The 16,712-nt window shown below is 50.8% G+C and overlaps 1 protein-coding gene across 4 annotated transcripts; it reads left to right on the top strand.

The window, feature by feature from the left end:
• Positions 1-328: 328 nt before the first annotated feature.
• Trafd1 (TRAF-type zinc finger domain containing 1) lies at positions 329-15,429 on the top strand. Of its 4 annotated transcripts, XM_076560987.1 has the most exons (13): positions 445-460; positions 1,214-1,310; positions 1,955-2,012; positions 7,302-7,437; positions 7,515-7,568; positions 8,174-8,579; positions 9,126-9,335; positions 11,618-11,694; positions 12,296-12,526; positions 13,214-13,334; positions 13,829-14,165; positions 14,574-14,646; positions 14,775-15,429. In XM_076560987.1, exons 3-13 carry the CDS (start codon positions 1,966-1,968, stop codon positions 14,829-14,831), a joined length of 1,749 nt encoding a protein of 582 aa, XP_076417102.1. In that variant the 5' UTR covers positions 445-460; positions 1,214-1,310; positions 1,955-1,965; the 3' UTR covers positions 14,832-15,429. The 4 variants fall into 4 exon arrangements, with proteins under 4 accessions (XP_076417101.1, XP_076417102.1, XP_006970836.1 ...); XM_076560986.1 differs by lacking the exon at positions 1,214-1,310 and having other exon boundaries at positions 329-460; XM_006970774.3 differs by lacking the exons at positions 445-460; positions 1,214-1,310 and adding an exon at positions 557-688.
• Positions 15,430-16,712: the final 1,283 nt, after the last annotated feature.

Below are 16,712 nucleotides of genomic sequence, written 5' to 3'. Positions count from 1 at the left end.
CACCAAGGCCTGGAGGAGACTTTGGCGGTCACATCGGCGTCTCCGGTGCCTCCAAGAGGCCTGGCACGAGGAAGTGTTAACGACAAGGATGGCGAGCGGGTATTAACGGCCCATGACATAGCCCAAACGCCACCCACCGCCTTACTGGGCACAACGGGAGGGTTTGCCTAGTGTTATTCAGGCAATCAGTGCCTGCGTCTGCAGAGGCCTCGGCTTTCAGATGTGAGGGAGGCGGGGACCTGCAGGCCACGCCCCCTGGGCACCATGAGCCAATGGGGAGTGAGGAGGCGGGCCAGAGGGAGCGGCAGCGCTGCCGTCCAATGGGCGTCCGGCCCTGCCCCTCGGCCGCCCAATGGGCGCCGACCCTCGGCGACGGTGGGTAGCGGCCGGGCGGCTAGGCCGTTGTTGGCGCGGGGCGGCCGAGGCGGCTGTGGCGGCGGCGTTCCCGCTGGGCTCCGAGGTGAACGTGGGCGGCGGCGGCGGCGGGGTGGGGCGGGGCGGGTGGCGAAGGCGGCGGAGGCCGAGGCTCGCGGCGGGAGGCGGAGGCGGAGGCCGGGCTGGCTCCAACCGCTGCGGCCCGCGGAGAGCCGAGCGGCCGCTCCCCGAGGCGCCGCCGTGGCGTGGGGCCCGGCCTGCCTCCGCCTCCCGGGGCCTTCCGCCCGCAGAGGCGTCCCCGCCGTCGCTGGAGGTCCGTCCGCCCCGCAGCCCGCTTTGTCTGCGAGCTTTTCCCCTGGACACTCGCCTTGGGTTACCCAGTGTGACTGGCTTGATTTCCGGGCGCTGCCACATTGGACTCTTGAATTGGTTAGATAGTGGCGGTGGCCTGGGCACCGGGAGTGGCAGGTGGCCTGACGATGCCCAGATCAGCCTGGCGCCGGGTTAGCAGTCCGTCACCTAAATCTATTTCTGTGTCATGGGAGAGAAGGAGAGATGTAAACATTGGCGCTGCCGTTGCCAGCCAGCGCTTCGCCCTCTGTACCGGGAGCGAGAGAAAGGGCTGGAGCGGACGGCCCGCCTTTGCCTGGCATGCCCGGGTGGGAGGGCTTCAAACTTGACAGAAAAAACAAAACAAAACAAAACCCAAACAAACATGGTAGGTCCCAGCTCAGCTAAGTAGGCAGCGTTACTGGTCATCCTGCTCCTTTTGATAGGATGTACCAACATGAGCTCTCTGCTGCTTTCTTTTTTTTTGGTAGGTTTTTTTTTTAAATAGGGTCTAATGCATCCCAGGTTGGCCTTGAACTTACTAACTTACCATATCGCCAAGAAGGTTTTGAACTTCTGATTCTTCTGCCTCCGTATCCCCAGGGGTAAGATTATAGGCATGTACCATCATGCCCAGTTTTATGGCTGGTCAGGGAACACGGGGGCCCTGTACCACCTGAGCCCCAGCCGAGGCTCATCACGTCAGTGATGCTCCTGCCAAAAGTGTATAGCATGAATTTAGTCCCAAGAAAATATCAGACAGACCCAGACAGAAGGATTTTCCACAAAATAACTAGCCAGTAGCTAGCAAGCTCTGGTTAAGGTACTAATTAGCTGAATAAGCTGTGAGTGAGGAAAAACTAGAGCACTTTCAAATCGGATTGAGGAGCAACATCTGAGAGCTTTATGTGTTCCAGGGTTGAAACTGAACCAGAAAAGGGGATTGATTGGTGGTCTCACTGGCATTTGAATGAAGCCTGTAAATTCGTTACAGTTATTTTTAAAATTAGTAGTAGGACTTAAGAATGTTAACTTTTACTGCAGTTGGGTGAAGGGCTTAAGGCAGTTCTTTGTATTTTAAGCTTTTTTTTTTTTTTTTTTTGCAACATTTTGTAAGTCTAATTATTTTTTTACATTGGAAATTTAAAAAGCAGTGAAAAGGAATGCCCCTAAATTTCTCTTCTTTTGCATGCCATCCCTAAAGCAGAAACGAAACAGAAAGTGACATCTCTTCCTTTGCATTTTTCAGGAAGAGCCAAGATGGCCGAGTTTCCAGATGACCAGGCTGCTCGGCTGTGTGACAACTGGTAAGACATGGAATCCAAAGGTTGCCATGAGGCCATGCCAGCTCTGTAAAGACTTGGGTGTTTTCTTTCCTGGTTGTGACTGGCCATACATGTGACCTGTGTCAGTCATTGCGACTGGAGCTTTTTAACCACTTGGGTAAATTGCTTGTTTAGAATTTGACAGGAAGGTGTCTCTGGGTAGAATGAGGATTGAAATGGATCAGGCTGGGACTTGGGGCTCTGGCTTGCCTTTCATGAATGACTTAGCAAGATAGGACTAGACCTGGAGAGATGGCCAAGTGGTTAGAGCACTGCCTCTAACCTCTAGTCATCTTCCAGAGGACCCAGGTTCGGTTTCCAGTGCCCAGTGATGGCTCACAACCATCAGAAACTCGAGACACACATTTGTACAGACATGCATGCAGGCAAAACACCCATACATAGAATAAAATAAATACATTTTTTTCTTTTTATGTTTTTTGAGATGAGGTTTCTCTGTGTAGCTTTGGTTCCTGTCCTGGAGCTCACTCTGTAGACCAGGCTGGCCTTGAACTCACAGAGATCCGCAGGATTAAAGATGTGTTCCACCAGCACCACCCGGCTCAAAAGAAATAAAAGTTTGGTGTGGTGGTACATACCTTAATTCCAGCACTCCGGAGGCAGAGGCAGGGAGATCTTTGTGAGGATGAGGCCGGCCTGGTCTACAGTGTACTAGATAGGGAGATCCTTCTCAAAAAACATAGCAAGCAGAAAAACAAACAAACCACTAACCACTGGATTGGTTTGGATCTTCGCCTTTTTGGGAGGTGGGGTTAGGCAGTGGTAGGGATTGTACACAGCCTTGTGCCTTGTAGACAAGCTCTGCCACTGAGCCTCCTTCAGCTCCTACAGCCTTTATTCATATACAAGAAGTGAACTGATTTTTTCATCTGTCTCCAAAAGTATGATTTTTTTTTTTTTTTTTTTGTTTTTTGAGACAGTCTCACTGGCTGTCCCGGAACTCTTTGTAGACCAGGATGGCCTTGAACTCAGAGATCCACCTGCCTCTCTGCCAGTGTGATGGAAGGAGTGATTTCCCTCAGTGGCCTCAGAGGCTGTCTGTCGTCTTTGTGAACTGGCTGTCAGTGTGGTGACCGGAAAGTTAGCTGAACAGCTCAGGATGAACTTTTCCTTTTCTTTCTGTGGGGGTGTTTGGAGACAGGGTCTTGCTGTGTAGTCCAGGCTGGCCTGGGATTGAATGTGTAGCCTCTAGAGCTCTGGGATGACAGGTATGAGTCACATGCTGGGTTTCTCTTTTTGAGATGGTTCATGTAGCTCAAGCTAGTTTCAAACTCAACAGTCAAAGATGACCTCAACCCCAGACCGTCTTTCTATCTTTACTTTCCAAGCACTGGATTCCGAAGTGTGAGCTACCGTTCATAGCTACGGTATTAACTCTTCCGTTACTGGGGAGTAAACCCAGGGCTTCTCGGGAGCAGCACATGCCACCATGCCTCCTTACCACCACCACCCCCTCCCCCCACCCCTTTCAGCGCAGGGGATTAAATCTGGGGCACATGCTAGCATGGTGGCAGGGACCAGACTCCTAAGGTTGCCATGTTCGATTGTTATCATGTCATGGTTACAGGACTGCTGGGCAGGTCTGTGCAGCAGTCTTGAATGCTAAGCTTTGTATTTTCATGGTTTTTTTTTTTTTTTTTTTTTTGATTTATTTATTTTGTATAGAGCATGTATGACTGCAGGCCAGAAGAGGGCACGAGCCACCATGTGGTTGCTGGGAATTGAACTCAGGACCTCTGGAAGAGCAGCCAGTGCTCTTAACCTCTGAGCCACCTCTCCAGTCCTATTTTCATGTTTTTTAACCCAAGTATTGAAAGAGAAACTTAAAAGTGTTTGTATGTGAGTATGGGGGTATGTGAGTGCTGCCGCATATCCGTGGTCAGAGAACATCTGGCAGGACTCGGTTCTCGATTTCCACCATGGGGCCACTGCCTGCTGGGATGAGAGCTGGGCAGGTAGGTGAGAGGAGCTGGTTCCTGGTGTGGCTTTCTCCAGAATTTTCCCTCTTCCTTTGAGATAAGGTTTGTTTTGCTGTATAGCTCCAGACTAGCTTTAAATTTGGTTTGTAGCCCAGTCTAGCTCCAATTCATGACCTGCGTGCCTTAGCCTCCTGCGTGCCGGGGTCATGGGCATGCATCGCTATTCCTGGCTCCACTGATACACTCTCTCAAGGTTTGTTTTTATGTGTGAGTGGTTTGTCTGCACGCATGTCTGTGCACCATGTGTGTCTCATGCCTATGGTGACCAGAAGAGGGCGCTGGATCCCCTGGGGCTGGAGTTAGAGGTGGTGGGGAGCCACCCTGTAGTGCTGGGAACTGACCCTGGGTCCTCTGCAAGAGCAGTGAGAGCTCTTACCCTCTGAGCCGTCCTTCCAGCCTCTTCACCAATCTCTTCCTGAAAACTACTGAAGAAGGAACTTTGTGTTCTTTGTGTGTGCGTGTGTGTACATGTGTAGCGGGTGTCTTGCCATTTCAGCAAGACTGGCTGGTCACAAGCCCCAAATCTGCCTGACTTGGCCATGACACCCGGCCTTTACATGTGCCTGGGAACCTAAACTCAGGGGTTGTGTTGGCTCAGCAAGCACTCTGCCCACTGAGCGGTGGAGGAGAGCTTGAGCAGAGCCCTGGCTGCTGGCCCTGCCCTCAGGGGTAAAAGGCGCATTTTCGAGGGTGACTCTCCACTGGTGCTCCCTGCCTGCCACTTCCGACTCTCCAAGCATCATCTGTGTGTCTGTGTAAGGGGCTCCATCATCTTTGGCCTGGATAAAATAAGAAAATGTGACTTGAGAAGCAAAATGACATTTGGCTGAGACATCCTGATTTTCAGTCTGTTCTACTTTGGAGGAGTCTGAGGCCTGGGACGGTGTATAAATAACTGTGCTAAGGGAGTTCAAACAGCACAAGGGAGAATCTGGTGAAAACAAGGTTACCCAGAGCAGAGCACCTGAAGGATAAAGCAGCTTAGCATGGAGGACTGACTAGCCCATGCCTGCTGGCTGGCCTGAGGAACTGTTTGCATTGCAGGCTTTGAAAGCTGTTCTGGGGGTGCTGGAGAGATGGCTCAGTGGTTAAGACCTGAGTTCAGTTCTCAGCACCAACATCTGGTGGCTCACAATCACCTATTCTAGGGGAGTCAGATGCCTCTGGCCTAAATGGACACCTGCCTTCATGTACACATACCCATGCATACATGCATGTAAAAAATTATGAAACTTGGGAGGGCTGGAGAGGTGGCTCAGAGGTTAAGAGCACCGACTGTTCTTCCAGAGGTCCTGAGTTCAATTCCCAGCAACCATATGGTGGCTCACAACCACTTGTAATGAGATCTGGTGCCCTCTTCTGGCCTGCAGGGACACATGAAAGCAGAATACTGTACACATAATAAATAAATCTTTAAAAAAAATTATGAAACTAAATCTTTTTTAAACAGTTGGATTTCAAATAAAAAGCACATGCTTTTAATCCCAGAACGGACTCTAGGGGTAGAGGTAGGAGGATCTCTGTGAGTTCAAATTCAGCCTGATCTACAGAGCAAGTTCCAGCTGGAGCTGTTACACAGAGAAACCCTGTCTTGGAAAGAAAAAAAAAAAAGTTTTGGGCTGGATAGATGGTTTAGTGATTAATAGTGCTCTTACAGAGGACCTAGGCTCAGTTCCCATATTGTGGCTCACAAGCTGTAACTCCAGTTCCAGGGGAGCCAATGCCCTCTTCTGGCTTCTATGGGCACCAGGCATGTACATGGCACACATACATACATGCAGGCATAGCACTCATATACACAAACTAAATATATCTAAAATAAAACCATGGTGGTCTTTAGCCAGGCATAGTGGCACATACCTTTGATTCTAGCACATGGAAGGCAGAGGCATGTGGCCAACCTGGTCTACATAGACCCTGTTTCACAAAAAAAGAAAAAAACCGAACAAACAAAAAACAGTTGGTCTTTGGAGTTTTCTCTGTCATCTCTCTGGTTTTTTTTCCCCCCTTAGTTTTTTTTTTTGTTTTTGTTTTTGTTTTTTCCCCCCAATACAGGGTTTCTCTGTGTAGTTTTGGTGCCTGTCTTGGATCTCACTCTGTAGACCAGGCAGGCCTCGAACTCACATTCACCTGTCTGTCTCCCATGTTGTGTGCCATCATATCTGTCTTTCTGTCATCCCACATGATCCCAGCAAACAGATGAGTTCGAGGCCAGCCTGATCTACAAAGTAAGTTCCAGGACAGCCAGGGCCACACAGAGAAACCCTGTCTTGAAAGACCAAAAATAGTAGATAGATAGATCAATAGATGATTGATAGATAGATAGATTGATTAGATGATAGATGATAGATAGATAGATGGATAGATGATAGATAGACAGATAGATGATAGATATATAGATGATAGATATATAGATGTTAGGTAGACAGATAGATGATAGATGGATAGGTATTCTTCAGCATTGAAGCTGCATTGGACACAACTAGGCAGTTAGTAGAAAAGTGGGTTGTGATTTAAAGTACTTTTTTCTGATGTAGTGTCTATTACGTTTTATGTTTTTATTGTGTGTATGTGCACACATGCACATGCATGTCACCCTGTGCAAGTGAAGGTCAAGGGAATCAGTTCTCTGTCCACCTACCATGTGGATCCTCAGGATCAAATTTAGGTTGCTAGGCTTGGCAACAAGTACTTTGGTTCACTGAGCCATCTCACCAGCCCCTGAAATTTTTGTGGTTACCTCTTTTCTTATGGTATCTAATAGTCTAGGACATGGGAGTATGAAGATTCGAAGGCTCCCCAAACCTGAGAGGCTGGGGAAGGAGGTCCGGACCAACCAGAGCTACAATAGCAAGAGCCTGTCTCAAAAGTAAAACAGTAGCAAATAAGCAAACAAACAGAAATAAAAATTGTTAGCCAGGCAAGGTAGTTCATACCTCCATTCCAACACCAGTGAGCTAGGGAGGCAGGAAGACTGCTGCGAAGCTGAGGACAGTCTGTGTGCCAGTGTGAGAACTTGTCTCACAAAACAAGCAGGACGTGGTGGTCCACATCCATAGTCTCACCTTTGGGAGGTAGAGAAAGGAAGGCCAAGGTCTTTCCCACATAGTGACTTGAGGCCAGCCGGGGCTACATGAGATCCTGTGTGAAAAGACAAACACAAAACCAAAATGTTAGTGGCGACAAAGACCTATAGAGATGATAGCACTGTGTGAGAAAAGTCATGGATCAGTTAGTAGCACTTGTCTTTTTCTTTGGCTTCTTTCTGTAGCAAAAAGGAAATTCCTGTGTTTAATTTTACCATCCATGAAATCCACTGTCAAAGGAACATTGGTGTGTGCCCTGTCTGCAAGGAGCCGTTCCCCAAATCTGACATGGACGTCCACATGGCCACAGAGCACTGTCAGGTGAGCCGCCCTTCCCCAGATGTGCACTGGGAAAGCATGCTGTTCCGGAGCCACTTGACTGACTCTTTGTATCCTAGGTGACATGTAAATGTAACAAGAAGCTGGAGAAGAGGCAGTTCAAGCAGCACACGGTTAGTGCCCCGGGAAGGAGGGACTTCCGGGCCAGGCCCGCTCAGACCAGAGTGGCATGCAGCAAGAGAGCCCGTCCATAGCCTGTCCACCAGCCCTGTGCAGACCCAGGCTCAAGGCCCCGTTGAAGCTTTGCCTGGCTCCAGCCAGATGGGACTACCTAGCTCTTGTACTCCCTCTGTTTGGAACTTTGTCCTTTCCCCTTGGGAACCAAATCTGTCTGTCCAGTGGGGTTTACCTATTGCTGCCTTCTGGGACATAAGAAACCAAGTCCGTGGCTCATTCTATGTGTTGAAAGCTGGCTTTTCCTTTCCCTTTTAATTATTTTTAGTTAGTGTGTGTATGTGCTGTCTGTGTGCCACAGTGCACATGTGGAGGTCAGGGTAACTTGTGGGAGTCAGTTCTTCCTCCACCGTGTAGATCCTGGACCTCAAACTCAGGCTGTCAGCTCTGGGGGCAAGCGCCTTTCCTTGCAGCTCATAGTTCTTGGAGAGCATAGCATCCCAGCCAGGGTTGGAGAGGACTGAAGCAGATACTTGGCTTCCTTGCCCTGTGCTGAACCCCAGCCTCTCTGTGTATAGTAAGCCCTTCCTGCCTTGCCTTGCAGGAGACCGAGTGTCCTCTGCGGCTTGCCGTCTGCCAGCACTGTGATCTGGAGCTTTCTGTTCTCAAGCTGAAGGAGCATGAGGATTACTGCGGCGCCCGGACAGAGCTGTGTGGCAGCTGTGGGCGCAATGTGCTGGTGAAGGAGCTGAAGACTCACCCTCAAGTCTGCGGGAGGGTGGAGGAGGAGAAGAGAAATGAGGCGGCCATCCCTCCTGACGCCTACGATGAGCCGTGGAGTCAGGATGGAATGTGGATTGCATCCCAGCTCCTCCAACAAATTGAGGCCCTGGACCCTCCCATGAGACTCCCCGGAAGGCCCCTGAGAGCCTTTGAGTCGGACCCTTTCTACAGTGGGACTGTCAGCCAGAGGAACACGACAGCCCATTTCCCACTTGAGAATAATCTGTGTGAGTGGTGCTTAGCCTGGGAGGTGGGAATGGGGCCACAGTCCTCGCACTAAAGGGCAACAGGACTTGGAGCCAGCAGATCTTGATGCTAGAAACATGACCGTCACTGTGACACTGGGAAGGAGGTGCCTTGCCTGTACAGCAGGGCTGATGAACCCTGTGGTATGCCGTTGCTGTTAGGATTGGTGGTGAGAGGCCTGGCGTTGTCCTTAGTCCCCAGGCACTTGCAGCATGCCCTCGGGTTGTGAACAGGGAAGGGTCGGCCCAGGTTGTCTAGGCAGCCTGACTGCGTAAGCATAGTGCAGATCAGATGTGAGCAGTGTGCAGCAGCCGCCTGTCTTAGTGACCGTTGAGTGATAGTGCTGAGTAGTCATTTGTTTATGCTCCTACTGGGGTGTTGTTTCATGGCGGATGTCAGGTTCAGAGGCCCCTGAAGGCAGAGGGCTCAGGTCACTAGTGGGGTGGGCAGGCCCTGTTAACCCTGACAGGTTGTCAGGCCTGGATGGTGGCAGTGGCTGATGTGCTAATGAGCTGTTTCCTTCCCAGTTGAAGAACAAGAAAGGCAGGAGAGGAACCGAAGCCGGCAGGCCCCAAAAGAGAGCGGGGAGAATAGTGCACATTTGGACTTCATGTTGGCCCTGAGTCTGCAGAACGAGGGACAGGCCTCCAGCATGGCGGCAGGACAGGGCTTCTGGGGGTCTGGGCCAGAGGCTGGTCCAGCACGTGGTGGGCCCTCTTCTCTGGGTGACCAAAAGGGTAAGTTTGCTTATTTTACATAGACTCTACACTTCCCTGTTATTTTTTTGAGTGATCTGCTTGTTTGTGTGCATGTGTACCGTGCACATTCAGTGCCTCGGGAGGCCGGAAGTACCTAGGACTGGAGCTACAGTGGTTGTGAGACACAATTCAGGTCCCCCACGAGAGCAGCAGTGCCCTGAAGCACTGAGCGGGCTCTCCGGCCGTCACCACTGTGTTTGTCCGTCTTACGCTCTAGCTCCTGTGGGATGGAAGTGCTGGGCTGGAGACGGCTCAGTGGGCGGAGGCACTTGTTGCCAAGCCCACCAGGCCTTGGTCTGGAGCCGACCCCAGAGTTGGTCTTTGACAACACGTGAGCCCCCTTGGCATGATTGTGTCCCCTTCCACTACCCACGGAAATTTAAAATAAATAAAGGTGTATTGACGCACACCTTTAATCCCAGTACCTGGGAGGTGGAGGGAGGTGAGTCCCTGTGAGTTTCAAGCCATGGCTGTATTGTGAGAACCTATCTCAAAAATACAGGTGTTTTTTTTTTTAAGTTTTTTTTTTTTTAAGTTTTTCAAGACAGGGTTTCTCTGTGTAGCCATGGCTGTCCTGGAACTCACTCTATAGACCGGGCTGGCCTCGAACTCACAGAGATCCTCTGCCTGCCTCCGCCTCCCGAGTGATGGGATTAAAGGTGTCCGCCACCCCCGCCCCCAGCTGAAAATAGAAGTATTTAAAGAGATAGACTTCACGTTTTTACCACACACCCTCACCTCCCTGTTCTGAACTGTTCCAAGAACAGTGCAGTGAATCCCACAGGCTCATCTGTGTTCTGTTTTCTTTCTCCACACTTACCTTGACACATATTCCCCCTGAGCTCTTTAAAGGTAACAGACACAGGACGTTCTGTGCTTAAATACTCTGGCATGTATTTCTTCACAAGAGCACTGTGTAAACAAGACAGATGTCAAAAAAATTTCTCACTTTATTTTATTTATTTATTTTTTTTGAGACAGTTTCTCCCTGAATGTCTGGTTGTTCAGAAACTCACTCTGTAGCCCAGGCTGCCTGAACTCACAGAGATCCGCCTGCCTCCACCTGCCGAGTGCTGGGATCAAAGGCGTGTGTCACCACTGCCCGGCCATGGCTCTCACTCTTATATACTGTTCCTTAGCACTTTTTGTTGTTCCAAGTTTTTATGCATTGGCACTTTTGGTTTGGTTTTTTATTATTATTATTTTTTTTTTTTTTTTTTTTTTGGTTTTTCGAGACAGGGTTTCTCTGTGTAGCTTTGTGCCTCTCCTGGAACTCACTTGGTAGCCCAGGCTGGCCTCGAACTCACAGAGATCCACCTGGCTCTGCCTCCCGAGTGCTGGGATTAAAGGCGTGCGCCACCACCGCCCGGCTTTGGTTTTTTTATTATTATTATTATTATTATTATTATTATTATTTTTATTTATTTATTTTTTTGAGACAAGGTCTCTCTATGCAGTCTTGGCTGGCCTAGAAATCACAGAGAGCTGCTTGTCTCTGCCTTTGAGTGCTGGGATTAGGGGTGTGTGCCATTCCAGGTCACATTGGTAGTTTTGAAAAGTCCATGGTAGCTGTCTGCAGAACATTCTTTCAGGTCTAGTGTCTGGATACAGTTCTGTCAGGATCTGTCTACATCCTCTTCACTTTTTTTTTTTTTTTGAGATAAGCTGTCTCTGTAGCCCAGGCTACCCTTGAATTTACTACCTTGCCTCATCCTCCCAAGGATATATAAGGCTTTATAAGGTGTGCCATCATGTCAGGATCCTACTTGGTAGCAAAAATCTGCAGCAAGGAAAATAAACAAGCAAACAGCCAGGTGTGATGGCGCCTTTAATCCTGGCACTCACAAGGCAGAGGCAAGCCAATCTCTGAGAGTTCGAGGTCAGCCTGGGCTATAGAGTGAGTTCCAGGACAGCCAGGGCTGTCTTGGAAAAACCAAAACCCAAACCAACCAACCAAACAAAACATCGACAAGAAGTCTGTGCTTGATGGCCCTTTAAGGGGTTCTTCCTTCATTATGTTTAGCTCGTTCCGTCTTTACCTAGTTGTTTCTTTTCTTTTAAAAAGTGTCCTGTTTCCAAACGGTCATTCTCAAACTTTCGAGAACTTCCTTTTCCTGTGTAACCTCCCCTTGAACCAGATTGGAATTTATTCCGTGTCCTTTTCAAGGTAGTCCAGCACCCACCTGGCCCAAGTCAGACTTGTGTGTCAGATCCTCTTCGGGTGAAGGGGTTGACCGCAGTTCTTGTTCCTGTGGCCCCAGGTGCAGCTGACGAGACCCTGCTGCCCTGTGAGTTCTGTGAGGAGCTGTACCCGGAAGACCTGCTCATCGACCATCAGGTGTGTGTTACGTGACAGCATCAGACGGGCAGGAGCAGGCTGTGGTCAGTGTGACAAGTCACAGGAGGCCTTACTGAGTGCAGTGCCTGTGGTGAGGTCTGTTTTCACCACATGGCTGCAGCACTCAGCCTCATCCCCTTAGACTCACCTGACCTTTCTGCTTCAGCGTCCCTAGCAGCTGGGACCGTGGACACATAGCCCCGAGCCTGGTTATCAGGAGCCATGTTTTCCTGGTACTTGGTCTGTGCACTGAGGCCTAGTCCAGCATTTATAAGCTGCCACGTAGTCTCAGCTTTGGGTAACGGGATGTATCCTGCCCTTAGAAGTGGTGTTGAACACTTTGAATACATCTAGTGTTTGGTCCTTTAACAAGGATAAAAAGACTGTTTGCCTTTGTTCTGTCGTGTGGTCATGGGTGGTGTGTGATGGCGGGGTGCGGTAGGGAACTGCAGAATGTGGAGGTGCTGTGGTGCTCTCTGGCCTCTCCAGCTCCAAACTCGGGGTTAAAGTACTTTCTTGGAGAAAATGTTTTAGCAATGTAATTTTTCCTTAACCTTTTTTTTTATTTTTTTTATTTTTTAACATGTGTTTTGAATGACAGACAAGCTGCAACCCTTCACATGCCTTACGTTCACTCAATACTGGCAGCTCTTCCCTCAGGGGGGTAGAGGATCCTGGTGTCATCTTCCAGAACTTTCTACAACAGGCAACAAGTAACCAGCTAGACACTCTAATGGGCCTGAACAGCGCAGCTGCTGTGGAAGACAGCATTATCATCCCCTGTGAGTTCTGTGGGGTGCAGCTGGAAGAGGAGGTGCTGTTCCATCATCAGGTGAGCGTCCCTGGAGGCGCCCTCTGGTCTCCATGTGGGTCATCTGGGAGTATGGTTGATGTCCTCCAGCCGCAGCCTGTCCTCAGAGCCCGTGTGTCTGCACTGGAGACTGCGTTCGGGCAGAGGGCTGAGGGAGGTCTCCCTGACAGCAGAGGCATCTGCTTTTGACAGGCAGGCTGTCCTGTCGTGCTGTTTGAGAGTCGTGTCCATGAGCCCTGGGCTCCAGCTCTGGCTTTGCCATGTGGTGGCCTGGCTCTGTACTCTGCGTGGGAGCATCTGGAAGGAAGGGCGCTATACTACATACTCCAGAGTCCTTTCAGGTTTCCAGTCTGGAAGCCCGGTTGTTCGTGGGAAATACTTTTTTCCTCCTCAGTCACAGTTTTTATGAAGAGCCAGCAGTGCAGGCCTCCTTTGGTTCTTTGCTCTCCATCACCTAGGAGAGACTGGAATAAGCCAGCACTCCACCACTCCAGCCGGAGTACTTTCCTGACCTCTCAACACCAGCCCTTGCTTCACCTGCCCAGAGCTTTGAGAGCCCATGCTGGCTGGCTGGCTGTTCCTAGGGTCTGGCCTCCTCTTAGTCTCCAGATTTCTAATGGTTCTCAGTGGGTGTACACGATCACCCCACCTGCTGTTGCTCTTCTCTCTCAACATCCTAAGTCCTCACTTGATTTTCTTTTTGTTTAGGACCAATGTGACCAACGCCCAGCCACAGCAAACCACCATGCCATGGAGAGCATCCCTACCCAGGATTCCCAGCCTGACGACACTTCACCAGAGCTGCCCAGGAGGCGGGTCAAACACCAGGGTATCAGCTGGGACTGAGTTAGGCCACAGCACTGCTGGCTAGGGCCCGCTTCCCACTCCTCATCTCCAGGAGGCTAACCTGCACCACTGGTTGGCTTGCATGAGGGTCTCCTGGGGAACTGCTGAGGCTAAGTGGTCCCCACATGACCCCTAGCTGTCCTAAGGACAGATTTTCTAGGGTTACGGATTCAGAGACAGGTGTGAGTCACAGTGCTGAGGTGAGCTGTGGCTCCCGACTGCCGTGCTGTCTTCTGACTGGGCACGTGAACTGGTTCTGAAACTTCCCACCACAAAGCCAACTGCAAACTGCTTTTCAGAGTCTGCTGGCCTCCATTTGCTGCTCAGTTAGGATCGGGAAGTCGGCACAGAGTGGGGAGAGAGTACCTGTCTCCTGCGGGGTTGTTCGTGGGGAGCAGTTGTCTGTTGTCTGCCCCGGATCCAGCGCTAACAGCTAGAGTAGCCTTTCCTCTAAGCCAGTGCTGCCTCTCTTTCCAGGAGACCTGGCTTCAGGCTACATGGATGATGTCAAGCAGGAAGCAGCAAAAGGCTCCACCTACTCGCTGTCTCCCAGCAGAACCATGAACAACACGACTACCTGTAACCCAGTGTTGAACTCGGCATCAGGCCCCGGATCTGAGTGCCAGTCTAGCCCTCCTCGGGTGCTGAAGCTTAACAACTCGGACAGCCAGGACATCCGAGGGCGGAGTCGGGGCGGCCAGAATGGGCCTGCAGCCTCTGGGCATGCTCCAGTGATCCACTCTATTCGAAATCTCTATCCAGAAAACCTTGCGCCCTCTTTTCCTCATGGGCCCCCTGGGAGGTATGGAGCCAGGTAAGCGGCACCCCAGCGTGGAGCCGACTGTGGCTGAAGAGAGCCTGGGCAGGCAGTCGGGCTGGCGAGATGGCTGTGGGTAAAAGCCTGAGGACTTAAGTTTGGTCCTCAGACCCCACCGCAGGCAAACCAGGTCCACAGAGTTGTCCTCTGACCTCCACATCCACTGCACACACACAGACTAATTAATGCAGTGAGTTAAAAAGGGCTGTTCACACTGGCCCATCGTGGGCCACGTGCTCGCTCAGCTCGGGCTCTGTCTGGTCCCCCCACTTCTCCCCCCACTTCACTGGGGAGTCTGGATTTTGCCTGTGTTGCCCTCACATCTGCTGCGCACAGGGAGGGGAGGGCTTGCTGTGCTGGCGTCCCCGGCTCCAGTCCTCTGAGTCCCCACATCTTTTTCTGCAGTGGGAGGAGCGGAGGTGGTCGGAGCTCTCGGGTCGCCCCTGCAGCTGCCGGCTACCACAGCAGAGCTCCAAAGGTAACTGGAGCCCAAACGTTAGGCTCAGGGCCATGCAGACAGGGCTGGAGGGTTGTCAGTGGCTTCTTGTGAGGAGAGCTGGCTGGGAATTCTTTCTCTGCTTAGTCTTTCCTTTTGTGATTCAACAGGCAAAGCCTCCGAAGCAGCAGGGGGCAGGGGATGCTGAGGAGGAAGAGGAGGAGTAGTGAGGACCATGGGGCCCTTACCGCCCACCCTATCAAGAGCAGCACGTGCTAGTGCAGTGTCCAACTGCCCCTCAGGCTCATCAAGAGACTCCAGACTTTAATTTTCCCAGGTTAGGGCCGTTTTGTGTCTTTGCGATTGTGCTGTGGGTGTTTGGGTGTGAGGGGGGCTAGCTGGGAGGCCCTGCTGCTCCTCTTGGGCAGCAGTGAGATGAGTGCATCTGTGGCCCTCTGGGCCCCTAAGGGCTCCATCCTGAGACAGACATACCATCATCACTGCTTCTTGGTGCTTTGTGGTCCTGGTGGACAGAGGAGGGTTCTGGGAACCTCAGAGTTACCAGTGAAGCAGTTCTATCCCTGTGTGGGCCTAAGCTTGGGTTTACAGCATGTTAGAAACAAGTTGAGCTACAGGTCCATGGACTAGAGGCCACCTTGGTACTTGTGGGTCACCACCCTCTGTTCCTGATGGGAGTGTACTGTTTTGTTCTCGATGTCCCCACCAGGGCCACGCCTGCCTTTATGCCTCTCCCTCTCCTTTTTATTTTACTGTTCTAATTATCTATTTCCTTGTAATAGAAATAAAGTTTGTATTCAGAGCTCAGCTGAGGCTTGTGGTTCTTTCTACAGAGATGGTGGAGTATGCAGTCTCATTATATAGCCTAGGTTGGCTTTGAACTTGTAGGAAGACTGCAGGCACAGTTGAGGGATTGGGCTCTTTGTCAGGTCAGCATGGGTTCCTTCTCAGAGTGCCCAGAATCAAGGGGTCATGTTCTTTTTTTTCTCCCTAAGACGGTCTCATGTAGACCAGGCTGACCTCAAACTCTTGACTCTTCTGCCTGCCTGCCCTCACCTTAAGTGCTGACAGTTTCCTCCAAAATTTGCCCTTTGGAAGGAACTCAAGAGCTTCACTGCAGCTGTGGTAGGACGTGGGGCCTAGAAGAGAAGAAGGAGGCTTCTCAGGAGCCTGAGTCTTGGGCCTGCCATAGTGCTGCACACCAGTGGGAGGCTGAGGAAGGCTCAGGATTTGTCTCAAAGCAAACCCACAAAATCCTGAATCCCAGAGGGAGCCGGGCCTTGGAAGGACAACCAGTCCCGCTTCAGAAACTCCTGTAAATAGATGGGGCATGAGTGACCGTCACTTAGAGAAGGCTGTCCCCAGTGAGACACACTGCAGGCAGATGTGCCACTCACTCCGCCGTCCCTCAGACACCAGACTCACAAAGGGCGGGTAGCTCACCAAAGCTCTCCTCAGGTGACAGGCTTCAGTGTCACCGCTGTCTTCTTGGGACATCAAAGAGGCGTCACGAAGGGTCTGGGGCAACCTGGGCCTCTCCCCTGGTCAGGCTAGAGCACAGGCCTGCCAGGAAGTAGAACTCTGACCCCACAGGATGTTGTGTGGGTGTGGTTGGTTTGTCACCTGCTGTCCCGAATGACACTTTTAAAAAATACACATGTAACTAAAGCAAGCTGAGGACAGCTCCGAGTAGATTCGAGTTCCCTGTATTCTTAGGAGTCTGCCCTTGATCTCAGCCATCCTGGTGTTCCCAGCCCTTCTTTTGACACTTCTTGTTCAAACTGTTATGTAGCCTTAGTGTCAGTCATACACCCTTGTTTAATTTTTTTAAATTAGTGTATATTAGTTGTAGGAGATGAATTTCATTATGACTTTCATACATAAGATGTACATTTTGTGTGAGGCTGAATCAGTAGTCCTCGCTGGCCTGGAATTCACTGTGGAGATGAGACTGGCCTTGAACTTGTGGCAATCCTTGCCCTCCTGGGTGCTGATACAAGTAGTACCCATGCCCTGCCATATAATGAACTCTGATCATAGTTACACCCCTGTTATTTCTCTCTTTCTGGGGATGGTGGTGTGAGAGACAG

The sequence above is a fragment of the Peromyscus maniculatus genome, chromosome 23 (genome assembly GCF_049852395.1).
Source record: "Peromyscus maniculatus bairdii isolate BWxNUB_F1_BW_parent chromosome 23, HU_Pman_BW_mat_3.1, whole genome shotgun sequence".
NCBI classification, from domain to species: Eukaryota; Metazoa; Chordata; class Mammalia; order Rodentia; family Cricetidae; genus Peromyscus; species Peromyscus maniculatus.
The sequence above is the reverse complement of the archived record's forward strand: the minus strand, read 5'-3'. Positions and strand labels throughout refer to the sequence as shown.

What these genes read in the sequence shown, in the direction of transcription:
- Trafd1 (XM_076560986.1), top strand. Translation starts at nt 1,966, where the DNA reads ATGGCCGAGTTTCCAGATGACCAGGCTGCTCGGCTGTGTGACAACTG. An exon ending in TTCTCTGGGTGACCAAAAGG is followed by an intron (nt 9,336 to 11,617) that starts GTAAGTTTGCTT and finishes CTGTGGCCCCAG; the next exon opens with GTGCAGCTGACGAGACCCTG. An exon ending in CCTGGGAGGTATGGAGCCAG is followed by an intron (nt 14,166 to 14,573) that starts GTAAGCGGCACC and finishes CTTTTTCTGCAG; the next exon opens with TGGGAGGAGCGGAGGTGGTC.